General features: G+C 40.8%; 1 protein-coding gene across 2 annotated transcripts in view; it reads left to right on the top strand.

The window, feature by feature from the left end:
• The window catches only part of MRPS27 (mitochondrial ribosomal protein S27), a 53,290-nt gene extending 39,652 nt beyond the window's left edge, over positions 1-13,638 (top strand). For both annotated transcript variants that reach the window (XM_065661926.1, XM_065661927.1), the window contains 4 exons: positions 1,790-1,892; positions 4,693-4,835; positions 8,149-8,304; positions 13,219-13,638. In XM_065661926.1, coding sequence (XP_065517998.1) covers positions 1,790-1,892; positions 4,693-4,835; positions 8,149-8,304; positions 13,219-13,458 — 642 coding nt within the window. In that variant the 3' untranslated portion in view covers positions 13,459-13,638. The remainder of the gene's footprint in view (positions 1-1,789; positions 1,893-4,692; positions 4,836-8,148; positions 8,305-13,218) is intronic.
• Positions 13,639-14,463: the final 825 nt, after the last annotated feature.

Genomic DNA, 14,463 nt, shown 5'->3' with positions numbered 1-14,463 from the left:
AGGGTTGTGTGGACACTTGACACATTTAAGGCAAGCATATTCATACAGCTGTGACATTTAATAATATATAGCTGTGGCATTTTGAAATTACCCTATCCAGTGACAGCAATAAGCTGTATTTTTCTGTGTATGCATTATACAGGGTACCATTCAATACCTCATAACTCTCAGTGCCAATTTTCTGTGTTTGATTTAAGAAGTGGTGGTAAACACAATTATGAGGTCTGCTCAGCTATTCCTGAAAATCCCATTCCCTTTTCAAAGGTGTGAGACAGGTCAGCTAGTTTGCTGCGGCAGACAGACCATTGGCAGTAGCTTAGGGTTCAGTGGCCTGACATGTTTTTTAACTTTGAGAGCTGAATCTTGGGCATCTGGCTATGTTAGTCCTTAGTATATATACCAATGGTGATAGAGAGTGGTGATTTTTCTGCTGTTGTAAAAACCACTGAAAGCTTGACTGATCTTGGCTCTCCCCAGAAAGTTGTCTCCTTGACTGCTGCAAACAATGATTGCTACCTGCCACTGAAAGCTGTTAACATTAAGTTCTTCCAGTTCCTCCAGATTGTGGAGCCAAATGGGCTAGCTCACAGAAGAACCTAGGCCATATAAGCCTTGTTTTTTCCAGTTGCATCTGATTTCCCTGTAACATGTAGCTGCAGTACTGAATTCAGCATGAAACAGCCCTGTCTCCTTGTATCGCTCTTCTGGGTCAGGCAAATACCTTGCCTGGCTGTTAGGTGATACTATTTTGTTGTCAAATAGTAACATGCAAATTCTTGTAACAACCAGATGGAGACAAGAAACAATACCATACTTTGAAAAAGACATCTTTGGATAATGCATTAAATTAGAAGGTTGAATCTTTGTGTTTTTTAAGACTGAGTGTACCTTGGGGAATTTTTCAGAAAACTTGGATGTTTTGCCAGGGGTATTTGTTTCAGGTCATAAGATAATAAACAAGACACAAGTACCTTGCACAAAATCCATGTGTTAGTGTCAGACTTCCTCCAGTCTATTGTCTTTTTTTAGCTTCCTTTTTATCATTTTCTTAGCAATGGGAATTGTTCGTCTCCTTTCACTTGCAATAAGGAGACATTTATCCTCAATGTTTGTGCTTCTCTGGTCTTGAAAAATGTACTGTACTATCCCATAACAAAACAAAATTCAAACTGCTCTTGTGGTTTTAACCTATTTACTGGTAGGGTGCCATTTGTTAACCAACACTGGTGGTCTGGCTCAGACAGCTGGTACTTCTCTCTAGCTGGAGAGACAGCTGTAATCCTCGGGCGTACAGGGGCCTTGGAGAGTTGCATATGTTCTTTTCACAATAAAGATTTTGGACTCAGAGCAGCCATTAGCAGCATATTCTCTCAGCGTTTTCCTATTCTAGTGAGGAATAGAGAACCATGTATTTGTCCACATACTTAAAAGAAAAGTCTACTCTAGCACAGAAGCCGTAGAATCTTTTCTTCAGCAGTGTTAGTCTGAAGCAAGTGGTAGGGCATACAGGACAGAGACAGAGCTTAGCTTCAACAGTGTAAATTTGTGTAGCCCTATGTTTAGAAGGAAATGCACTGATTAATCTCTGCCTTCTGGAAAGAGAGGTGTTCCTCAATGTATTGTGTGTGCTATTCCTCAGGATAAATGTACTGTAACTCTGACCGCTAGACTGTTTAGTGATCTGTTACTGTTGAGACATCTGATGAAAGCCTTATGTCCTGTCTTTGGCTGTTGCCATTTTATGTTTGTGTTTGTCAAGGAACACTTACTTAGTTTACATTATTTGCAGTGGGAAGAGGAGAAAAATCTTGGAGCATCGCTAGTGCTTACAGGTCTCAAGCAAACAAGTACCGTGGGTTTTAGCTCCCAGCTGTATGGCTATGCATTCCTTGGTAAGTTTTACCTCCCTTACAGTCATCTTTTCCCTCTTGTCTTCAGTGGCTGAATTAAGTTGGCATCTTCACTTTATTAAAAGGTAATCAAGGAGAAAGCTAAGGATAAGAGAAGTAGTGTAAGGAACAGTTTCAAAGACTGAATCTGTTTTAGACCTGGAGGATAGTACTGATTTGAATCGTATGTCCTTTATCAGACAGCTTTGGAACCTCCTTTAGGACTCCCTGCTGGTTTGAATTGGAAGCTGAAAGAAAGACATTCTTGAAAGAAGTAGGGTTGGTTGGTTTGTGGACCAACAAATTAAAAAAAAACCAAACGCAAAAGTACAGAGTTCCATAACATAAATTTAAGGTTATGGACAGTAAATTCTGTTTCTAGTTAGTAAGCTTCTTAAAATAGTCCCTCAACCTCAAGAAGTTTAGAGAGCACAGTCTGGAAAACACTATCTTTAAGCATTTACTACCGGCTGTAAAGTTAATGTTTCTGTTGTGAGCAGCAGATATTGGTGCCTTTACCCTGTATCTGTTAAGAAGTCTTTACTGCTTATGGTATGCTATACTATTAAAGAGCAGTTAGAGTGTATTCAGAATTAGAGGGAAATGCAGTACAGGGTAAATAATTTTTGAATTTAGTACAGACAGGTTTTGTCGTTCTCTACAAAATGGTAATTTACTTGAAAGTTGTCATGGGAACCCAGGACAAAAGTAATTAATAAATTTAAAATACATGATGATGCAGTTTTTCCATTACCACGTAGTATTTTATGTTAGAATGTATTGAGGTTAATGAAAAGTGCGCTTGTTCTTAAAATGTGGCCTCAAAATACGATGTGTAGTGTCAGAGTTAGGATGCTGATTCAGATTTATCATGACTGTAAGATAAAAACATCCTTTTAGTCCAAATGGCAGATAAATGTGAAAATTAATTTGAAAGCAGGATTTTCCATGGAGCTGTAGTTTGTTACCCAATGGAGATACCCATACAAATAGGGGCTTTGCTGTCCCATTTTCATTCAGTTTGGAGTGGTGTTTATGTCATATAGATTGTTAGAGTAGTGGCTGTATTTCACAAATGCACTTCACTGTTGTCTGTGGGCGGTAGTACTTGTTCCATGACATTGACATTCAGTAGATCAAGAGCAATTTACTCTTACGTCATGTGTTACACAGTCTTTCCAACACTAATGGAACTGACCTCAGAGAAAGATGTCTACAGGCACAAAGTGGCTTTTAGCACCTCAGCTATTTTAATTTAGCCATAGTTCAATCAGCTTTGTCTGTGCACTTATTACCTTGCTTTTTCTAAACTGTTCTCTTCAATGTGAAGAAGAGTAAGGTGTGTTTCATAGTTTTATTTCATTATAGCCAGTGTGCAGATTTGATCAAGAGCTTAGGTATAGCTCTCATAAGCTACACTGAAGTAGTATCATTCATTACATTGACAATGAAAACATCAAAGCCTTAGAGTGACAATAATTGTAAATTAGTACTGACCAAATGCAATGTGATGTACATTTCCTCTATTATATAGGAGTTTCATGTTCTCTGGTAATTACTGTCAGAAAAAAAGTCACATTGTCAGTAGTGCTGCTTGTCACAGATCCTACTAAAGTCAGTGAAGAACATCTGGCACAAAATGTCTTAAATCAAGAACCAAAATTTTGCCTTGGCAGTTCTCCCTATTTCCTGTACAGTAGAAGGAAGCTACAGTAGTGTCGTGGTTTAAGCCCAGCCGGTAACGTAGAACTGTGCAGCCGCTCACTCACTCTCCCTCTTCTTCCTCCCCCCGCTCCTGGAGGGATGGAAAGGAGAATTGAAAGAATGTAACTCCCATGGGTTGAAATAAGAACAGTCCGGTAACTAAGGTATAACACAAAACAACTGCTGCTACCACTAATAAGGGATATAACAAGGGAAGAAAATACAACCATTCACCACCCACCGACAAATACCCAGCCCGACCTAACTAAGGGTTAGTGATCTAACCCTTTCGGGTAACTGCCCCCAGTTCATATACTGGGCATGATGTGCTGTGGTATGGAATACCCCTTTGGCTAGTTTGGGTCAGGTGTCCTATCTCTGCTTCCTCCCGGCTTCCCCTCCTCCCTGGCAGAGCATGAGACTCAGAAAGTCCTCGGTCGGAGTAAGCATTAGTGAGCCACAACTAAAACCATCGGTGTTATCAGCATTGTTCCCAGGCTGAAAGTCAAAAGCACAACACTGCACCAGCTACTAAGAAGGAGAAAAATGACAGCTGTAGCTGAACCCAGGACAAATAGAAATAAGGGTACTAAGCTGTATGATTGGCCAGAGTGTATGTTGTTTAAATACTGTACAGTCTGGCCATGACACGTATGTGAGACCCTAAAGGCCAAAGAGTTGACTGTGGAGCCTTAGATTTAGTGCACAGATGCTACACAGTCAGTGCCTAAAAGCTAAGGAGACATTTGTCCGAAATCTTCAGACATCCTTCTCAGAGCTGCTGTTAAAACTGCCAGACAATCAGAAAACCTAACTGCTTTTCCTCTTTTCCATCTAGGCAAAATTTCTAGAAGATGAGGGAGTGGGCATGGGGAGGAACTGGAAACAAACATGTGGTAGCCGTGAAGGTGGGCAAAAAGAAGGCACCTTAATAAAATAATAGCAGTTCTGTCAGAGCAGGTTTGTAGAAGAGTGTGTTGTTTTTACCACAGAAGCCAGACAATTGCTGTCACTTCCGAAATATAGAGCCAACCCGTATGGATTCTGTTAAGGCTCAAATGTTAAAGTATTAATGCTGAAGTATTTTTTTTTATCACAGGGAAAGTGGAGTTGAACAAAGGGCTAAGAGCTGTATACAATCTAATGCCACTGATGTGGACACCTGGATACTTGAATAGAGCCTTGCAAGTGATGGAGAATGTGGCTTCATTGTCAGGGGACAGCAAAATCTGCAAAGAAGCTGTAAGTATGAAGTCTATAATGCTTTGACCAAAGGTAATTTCATAGAAGCCAAACTCCAGTAAAACCTGTGAATTCTGTGCCTTGCTAATGAGAAGTTCAACTACACTTCAGAGATCTTTGGAAGGCAAGAAAAGAAGTAATGTTTAGAACAGAACCATGCTCCGGTTGATGAGGCAGTGATGTTTACTGGCATGTTTTTGGAGATGTGTCTGTACTCCCACAAACCATTTAAGTATGTTTCCTAAACCTTTCCCCTGCATAGAGACACCTGCGCCTGTGTCACGGGAGGCACTTGTCTGTGGGGATGGGAAGACACCTTTGTTTCCCAAGCTTCGGAACTCACTGGAAGATACACTTCTTAGCAGTGAGAAGGAAATACCACATCTTGTTCTTCTCCTGGCTAACTCTATGTATTCTGTTTCCTCTGAGATGATGTCCTGAGTTACACTGGTCCAAACATTTTACAGTGTGATTTCTAGAAGAATTGTAGTGCCCTCAGCTGGGGAGGATGGATAGATTCAGTCCATTTGTGAAGTCAGCACCAACTGAGGAACTTGTGGGTTAGGAGTGCTGTGGGGCATCATGCTAATCCTGGAATCAGACAGCTTAGGAAGAGTAACTTAGGAAACCACCACATGGGCTGGAGCATAGAAACAGCACTGCTGGTGTCATTACTAGGCTTGCAGTCTCTGCAGTCCCCTTGACAAACAAAGGCCAGGGCACTGCTCAGCAGATTCTCCTTATCTATTGCTCCATGTGTAATACTGGACAGTGCAGAGAAGGAAGTGTCACGTATGCAGCTTGTGCCAGATTGAGTTACGTCTTTGCATATGTGGTTTTTGGAGTTTCTTCCTCACTCCAAGTCTGCAGAATTCAGCCTGTCATGCTTGTAATCTTTTATGCTTGCAAACCCCAGGAAAATTAGGGAATTCCTCAGCTAGCTCTGGGTTGTAGGTGAACATCCTAGTATTGGCCTGCATCAGCCTGTGGTACGACAGGATCCCATCCTTCTATGTACCAATGCTGTAACACTAGTAAACACTACTGGTGATCTAGCAATGCTTTCTTCATAGAAACACTTTTGACTTTGTGCACTGAAAAACTAAGAACTTAGAAGGTTGTGACTGATTACTCACTAATGCTGCAGGTGTCTCTGTATGAAGCCAGTAGTTGAGCCCCAGAAGTAATGACCATGAGAGCCTCACAGAAACTTCCCGGAAAGGATACTTTGCCTCATATGGATTTTAGGTAGCAGTATATAAACAATAGTGCAAGTCATACAAGTTTCACCAAGCTAAGGACCAAGAGCAGGCCAGGGTGGTTTGTTAGTATCAAAGTAATTGCTCTGCAATGCATTTTTGTGACCCCAGTGCAGAAAGGAAAACCAGAAGATATGCTGGTCGATAACCCCTATCTGGTGTAAAGTACTTACAGTGTATTGATTTGCATCATCTGGCCTTTTATACCCAAATGCTTATTAAGATCTTACTATTAAAATCCATGCTTGACATTTTCAGTTACTATTTCTGACTAAAATGCGGTATTCCTAAGGGTGAAGGACTAGGAGCACTGACCAGGTCAATATGGGGGTCAGTCAACTGCCACTGAATTCAGCAGTGGATAAGATGGAAAGAGTTTCAAGTGCCATAAACCCTTCTTTCCTGTAGTATCTTGGGTCTTTCATGGGCAGGACTAGGTTGAATATTATGCCATTCTAATGAATCCATATTGTAGCTCTGAGAAGTATGGGCCATGTTAAAAATGTACTATTTTTAACATGGCCCATGTTAAAAATGGCCTGCACAATCACAGGGTTATTTGAGAAAGACATGGAACTTAGTTTTGGTTTTGGGAACTTAGTTCTTTTTCAAAATGTAACATTGTTTACTGGCTGAATGAATTTCATTATCTAAAAGGGAAGTTTTCAAAAGAACTTTTACAGCTGCAGTTTTGGTATAAACATTTTCAAGTGATTCCAAATGATTATCAGTCACTTTTCTTTCAGAAATTAATGCAAGCTTAAAGCCTGTCTAGAAGGGAGTCTATTTTCCCTCTACAATTACTGTCTTAACAAAATCATAGGAATACTGTTTTAGTGTTGTGCTATATTGTTTAACTATGGACAAGCAAGACAAGTTTTGGGTTTTTTTAATTCTCTGAGAAGGTCTCTGAGTAAGTGTACGTATTTCCAAGCACATAGTTGTATTTCATTGCTTATTTAATCCTGTTTTAGTACTGCTAGTTTAAAGATTGTGTTTCAGTGTTATTCCATTATCATTATATATTTATGATGGGAAAATTAAACTGTAATTATCAAGATCCCTTTTGCTTGGAGAAAACATCACAGAGTCAAAGGTTACACAGAGTTATTTTATCCTACTGATAAACATTCAGGATTCATAGAAAGATAACAGCTCTTTGCATTTGTAAAAACTAAAATTTGAAATGCAGGCAACCTTCACCTAATAATTCCCGTTACAAAGATCATGTTATTCCCAAAACAGCATGAGCATCCATATAGCAGTTCTATCTTTTATATCAATAATACATACAAAAATGATTTAACAAGTCCCTTAGTGAAGCTGATGCATTCTTCTGATACAAATGCAATTAGATTAGGAGAGGGTGGTTCTCTCACTACCTCAGAAGTCATATATGAAGAGAACAGAGGTGTCACAGAACAAAACTATATCCATATATTAAATGCTTACATTTCCATTTTTCCTATTAAATTGTCAAACTAATGATAGGAATGAGTGTTCTTGTTGCTGAACAGTTAATTCCCTTGCTTCTTTTCACCAAAGAGGTGCTATCTTTGTACCTCTAATCATCTATTGTAAAGGTACACTAATCATCTATTAGAGATTATATTGTTCGAACAGTCCATAGTAATACCTTATTTAGACTTATCTGTGATTGTGTGTCATGCTGGTGCTTTTACCCCTGTGACTACCATTCAGCATTAGTATCCATGGCAGGATATCAGGCCAGGAGAAGATAATAGCCTAATGCCTGACAAATCTGCAGATACCAATCAGCATCTGAGTCACAGGGAGTTTATTGCTGACAGAGGGTGGTGGGGTTTTTCTCTTGTGTGTATTTAATGTCCATCCTCAAAGATCTCAAACACAGTACAAAATTCTTCCAAGAACAAGTCCCATTTCCTTCTAGAATTTGGTTTCTTTTTATCATACACAGAAGTCATCTCAAAATATGTGGTATCCCCTGAAGTTGTTGTTAAACGTAACACCAGTGTTACTTGGGTTGTATCTCCATGCTGTTTAAGCTAACAATGACAAATGTGATTTTTCAGATTGATGCTTTGGAGACCGTTTTGCAGTCTGTCCTTGAAGCAAAACCTGATCCAGAATCAGCTGAAGAAGTCAAGGAATTAGAACAGAAGTCACAGTGTGCAGAATCAGAAGAAACAGAGCAGTCTAAAGTACCTGAGTACTACAGCCGATTCAAGGTAAGAGCTTCATTTATCTAAATATTCTATGATGTAGTAGAACTCCATAATACTTACTAGAAAATACATATGTGCTGGCTTATTATGGTTAGTAGACTGACACCCCTTCAGTGCATCAGGAGTCCTACCTGGCATTTTTGAAACAGATATCGCCTTATATTTTCACTTATTCAAGCAGGAAGCAGCAGCCTACAAAGACATAAATGCTCAAGACCACTTGTCTTTTATCTGTCTCCTGGGATTTTATCTTCTCATTTCATACATCAAAATGATAAATCCAATCCTGTTTATAAAAGTGGCATGGGATTAGAGATCCATTATCTGACCTTGTGTGGGCTCTTTCTCATTAAAATAAATTGTGAGAGGGATGACACCATCCTGAATTTGCTGCCCATTTGTCTATGTTATGATTAAGTAGGAATGTTGCATTCTGTACTTTGGGGAATTAAGAAAGGGTGTATCACCTCCGTTTTATATTTACATTGTCACGCTGATGATAAGAATATGAAACACAAGCAGTTGTTCATTAGGTCATAGCTATATAATAAGTGCATTATATTTTTAACATCTCTCAGCTATATAATGAGCACATTTTATTTCAGCATCTCTGATTTGTGCTTAGTAAAAATCAAATTAATCTGTTCTATAGTTCCAGGAGCATACCTGGAACTCCTCCCATACACCATCAGTTTCCATTGCAGCTGTCATGACCGTAGACAGTTGTTTTGAATGCAGACCATTGCTTTCTAAAGAAATGTCAAAAGTTAAAAGACTGGTATCCTGTGGTTTCATCTCACGTACACACTGTTTTCCTTTCCTTAATTTTTATTTACATAAATTATTTGCCACTAATCTTTAGAGGTTAAACTGACTTCGTAGGCACTTAGAACTTTTTAATTAAAGTTTTTGGGAATCATTGGGTGCTCATCGTGTGATAATTAATGCCTGAATGAATCACAGTGAATTAGGTAAACACAAGTGCCCTTTGAAGGAGGGAGTGTGACATTTTTTTGAGTCTCTCATTGTCTATATATTTTTCAGCCTTGAAGAAAATAATGCAGAGTGCTCAAAACAAGGCCTAAATGTCAAACTGGGGACAGACTAGTGCCAAGAGAGTAGTTTTCTTCTCACCTCAACCTTTCCATGAGTTTCATAATTAACCCCAGTTCAGGCATTCGCTGTTGTGGCAATGAGTCCCCTGACTTTAAGCCAACAACTACAGTCACAATGCTTAGCTCTAAGCTCTCACCATAAAAATCTGAATATAAGAAACACATAGTCCGTGTTAAGTCTAGGCATCCAACAGTAATCTATATGTAAATAAGCCACAATTTATGGTTGTCTGGATGAGAAAAGGAGCTCTCAAGTCAGACTCTGCTTCAGCTAAGCCTGAAAGAGTTCTCAGACTCTTGTCTCAAAACCATCAGGCCAGTACCAGCGAGTCTTCCCAGTTGAACCGCTGGACATCTATGGGCATAGTTCACATGGCTGAGAAGTTCACTAGAAATCCATACAAGTCTGAGGGAAAGTGGCAGCTCTGAAGCAACCTGGTGATGTTGGCATTCACTGCTGCTGTCCCAGCACAGATCATTTCCCCCCATGTGATGTGACTCCAACACAGAATTTGCACTTCTTCGCTGAAAACACTTTGATAGCACTTTGTCCAGCCCAGCGTTAGCCACCACATCCCAGTCTTACTCCTTGAGCTCAAAACCAATTGTTTCTGTCTCCTGCTTGTGCAGTTCTCTTTCACAAGTCATATACACCTCAGTGTGTGAGGAAAAGCATGTGAATTTTCTCCAGACACACTGTTCTTAACTAGAATTGTAGCTTCTTCTGCATGGTTTTTATCAACATACTTGGACTCCATGTCTCATATTAACCTTCAGAACAGCCATTTGTGGAAATACCTGAAAAAGCCATGGCAGCCTAACGGACACAATGTATGAGAGGCAGCATGTCCTTCGCTTCCACAAGCAGGATATGAGGGCATTTGGCTCTTTCCAGATAAACCCTTTAGAGCTGTAATTTAAACTCTGTCTGACACTGTCATTCATATGACGTGTTTTCAGATTCAGTATGCTGAACCTCACTATTCAGTAAAATGCTCCTCAGGCAATTCCCTCTGTGTCAATGATCAGTGGGCAAGCATTTCATCACATAAATGCTGGGAACACCCTTTCTAAAAGCAGTGCTCCTTCTCTAATGTTATGCATTCAGGGCCCTGGAGTCTGCTTTTAAAAATCAATGATGTAACCACTTAAAAATGTGCCCTTTGGTACCTTCAGGATATAGAGTTAGTTTCCTAAATAAGTTTCACTGATGTATCACATCAGAGCAGGGAAGATTCTGGGAGTTGGGCTGATGCCAACCTTATGAAGTTCAACCATGCCAAATGCAAGGTCCTACACCTGGGTCAGAGCAGTCCCAGGCACAGCTACAGGTTGGGCAGAGAAGAGATTCAGAGCAGCCCTGCGAAGAAAGACTTGGGGGTGCTGGTTGATGAGAAACTTAACGTGAGCCGGCTGCAGTGTGCGTTCACAGCCCAGAAGGCCAACCGTATCCTGGGCTGCATCAAAAGGAGCGTGACCAGCAGGTCGAAGGAGGTGATCCTGCCCCTCTGCTCTGCTCTCGTGACACCTCACTTGCAGTATTGTGTACAGTTCTGGTTTCCTCAACACAAAAAGGACATGGAACTGCTGGAACAAGTTCAGAGGAGAGCCACGAGTATGATCAGGGGGCTGGAGCACCTCCTGTATGAAGATAGGCTGAGAAAGCTGGGGCTGTTCAGCCTGGAGAAGAGAAGGCTGCTTGGAGACCTCATAGCAGCCTTCCAGTATCTGAAGGGGGCCTATAGGGATGCTGGAGAGGGACTCTTCATGAGGGACTGTAGTGATAGGACAAGGGGTAACGGGTTAAAACTTAAACAGGGGAAGTTTAGATTGGATATAAGGAAGAAATTCTTTATTGTAAGGGTGGTGAGGCACTGGAATTGATTGCCCAGGGAGGTTGTGAATGCTCCATCCCTGGTGGTGTTCAAGTCCAGGTTGGACAGAGCCTTGGGTGACATGGTTTAGTATGAGGTGTCCCTGCCTGTGGCAGGGGGGTTGGAACTAGATGATCTGAAGGTCCTTTCCGACCCTAAGTGTTCTATGATTCTATGAATATCTAATCTGTAAACATGAGTATAGTTGGCAGGTTCCTTCCACAGACCCAAGCTGTATGGTCTCTTCATGTTTCTTTCTGATGCATTGTATACTTACTGACATCTCAGAGATGAATACACTAAATATTGCTGAGTTTGGTGTTAGTCCATTAGCTTCAAAGCCACTGGGTTTGCCTTCATTCTTTGTCATAAAATCAACACCCAAACAGAGCCAAATACCCAGGCCCCTCAGACCTGTATGTCTAGTATTTTAAAGACTCTTTTCATCTGCTGTCTGGCCAGTTCAAACCTTCAAGGGTCTAGCAAAATACAACAAAGTTTGCAGTTGTGTTGGCTCAGGTAGGGAAAAATGGAGAGGCCTCAGAGGCAGTATCATGGTTTCCTGCATAAGAACAAGGCAAGAGCCTCAAGACAGGAACTGAGGGGCAGTGCCTTTACAGATTATTGCCAGCAGAGGCTGAGGCAAGAGGAATACTGTGGTCCAGCAGCACAGTGCTTAAGCTTCCAGTGTGGCAAGTGGAAGTCCTGTTATCTGTAGCCTCAGAATTGCCACAATATTTGGATGGGAATGATCCCTACATCTTCTTTCTGTCATAGAATCATAGAATGGTTAGGGTTGGAGAGGACCTTAAGATCATCTAATTCCAACCCCCCTGCCATGAGCAGGGACACGTCACACGAAAACATGTAACAGTAGACTCTGTTCAGCCTGGCCTTGAACACTGCCAGGGATGGCGTATTTACCACTTCTTTGGGCAACCTGTTCCTATAATGCAAAAAGACAGGCTTTATTCAGAGGGCCCACAAAAGAATCTTTTAAGGGCATGTACTTACTTTAAAAATTTCTGCAAGTGTGGGCTCAGTAAAATGTTTTAATTTAAAGAAAAATCAGGAAAATGTGTTGCTATCTACTGAGTGAGCAAGGGGTAAAGAATATTTCAATGGCATGTCATTTTTCTCCCCTCAGGAAACTCCTCTTTGGTCGTGTAGCTGCACTTTTAAGGCAGTTCAGATTGTTAGTGAGCCATCAGGCTAAAGATTCCAGAAAGCCAGAAATAGTATCACTGGATGATTCATTATCTTAAGTGAATTAACATTTTTATGCTGCTTAAAATCTAGATAAGTAAAGCTCAAAGAAATGCTGCATGTTTTCTTACTGAAGCTCTGCTTTTAGTTTCAGTGTAGAGTATCTCTGAAAAAATATCCCTTGCTTTAGTGCTATTGTACAGTCTGTGTAAGTATAGTCAAGCCTCAGATCACAGTAACTGTTGGGAAGAAAAATCATGGGAGTTACTTAGTATGTTGTCAGCAAAAGAGCATTTAAAATTATGTGTATTTGTTGAGAGGGATGCTAATGCAATCAGTTGGTTTTGATGTAAGACACAAACCTAAGGTATTCAGTTTATATTTACTGTAGTTGACTGGTTAGCTGATCTTTATAACACATAACTGAACTTGGAAAAATAAAGAGAATTTCAATGTTTAATTAAAATGAAACTTTTTTTTTTTTTTTCCAGTTTTATTGCTCAAAAAATTATTCTAAACGTTAGCATTTCAAGAAATGGTACCAGCTAACCACAGCACAACAGTGGTGGGATGAAGTACTTCCCTGGCCTACACAGCCCAGCTAATAGTTAGATTCAGGCAGCAATGTATTGGTTATTACTGAGAAGTATTTTGTGGCTGACTGTTTTGTGACTGACTGGCTCTCTCCTTTTCACTTTCTGCTAAATCCCTTCTTATGACAGGAGCTGTACTCCAAGCTGCATTCACTTGGCAAGGTTGAATCTGGAAGCCTCTTAACCCTGACCACCCAACTTGTCAAGGAGAAGATGCCAGCATGTGAAGTGGAAGACATTGCAAAATATGAGCAGAAGCTAAAGGAGTGGGAGCAAGAGCAAGCACTTCTCACTGAGAGAGAAAGAGAGATGAGAGAAAAGGCTAGGAAGGAAATGGAAGCTAAGAAGCTAGCTAAAGCGTCTGCTTAGTACTGAAACTCCGAGACTGCCATAGTGGTATGCATTCCTCTGTCACTGAACTGAAGTGCGTACCATTATTGATATTCACTTCAGTCCTGCTACAAGTGTGACTGTATGTGACTGCTATATGGAAATTAAACTTTTCCCATTTTGCCTGTTTCCTGAAGTAAAGCACATGTGGTTCAGAAATCTTTATCCTGTAGGTGGTATATTTTCCTCCTAACATCAGCCAGGCAGGGGGTAGAATAGAGACAACACAAAGAAACAAAGGCACAAGAAGTAGCTTGCCTGTAATGAAAGGTGTAAAGGGTGGAAGGAACAAAAGAAGAGGGAAGAATTTCGAGCACAAGTTATTTCAGTAGGGGTTTCTCACAGGAAAGAATGCCATGGCTACTCTGAACTTCAGACGCTAAGAGGATTAACGTATATTGATTGCTTTTTTCTTCCCCAACCCATTTGGAAAATCCAGGCTACTATACATGGAGTTGGAAGCCTAACTTTAGACTGTTTTAAGAGTTTCAGCCTAGTGAGTTAGCACTTGTGCAGGCACTCTGATCTGCCTTGCCTATAAGGAAGTTAGAAATTTCTGATTTTACTGCTGCTGCGCTGCTCCATTTTTGAGGTCAGTAGAAAAACACACACAATCACCTCGGCGCACACTGAGGAGCCTCATACTGCAGTGCAGTTTCTTTTTATATTCTTGGCGCTGTTTCATGGGGGGTTTGACCTAATTCCCTTCCTGTCTCAGCTGTGTACACGGTCCCATGCCCCATTGTTCACATCGGTAAAACAATGTCGGTATTCACACAGCACAAGGAAAGGGCAAGGGAGGGAAGGATCGTAGTGCATTCGTTGGCTGTGGGATGCAGCAGCATCCATGCCTGCTTATATTCCCTGTCACCACTGAATTTCATCAGCTGCACCCAGTGACTTCATTCAGCTCAGGGCAGGGCAAGTTCCTTGAAAACATGGAGATCCTAGCAACAGCCCTGCTGTATTTCTGCTTCTTAGGGC

Source organism: Lathamus discolor, chromosome Z (genome assembly GCF_037157495.1).
Source record: "Lathamus discolor isolate bLatDis1 chromosome Z, bLatDis1.hap1, whole genome shotgun sequence".
Taxonomy (NCBI): Eukaryota; Metazoa; Chordata; class Aves; order Psittaciformes; family Psittacidae; genus Lathamus; species Lathamus discolor.
This window is presented reverse-complemented; position numbering and strand designations above follow the sequence as displayed.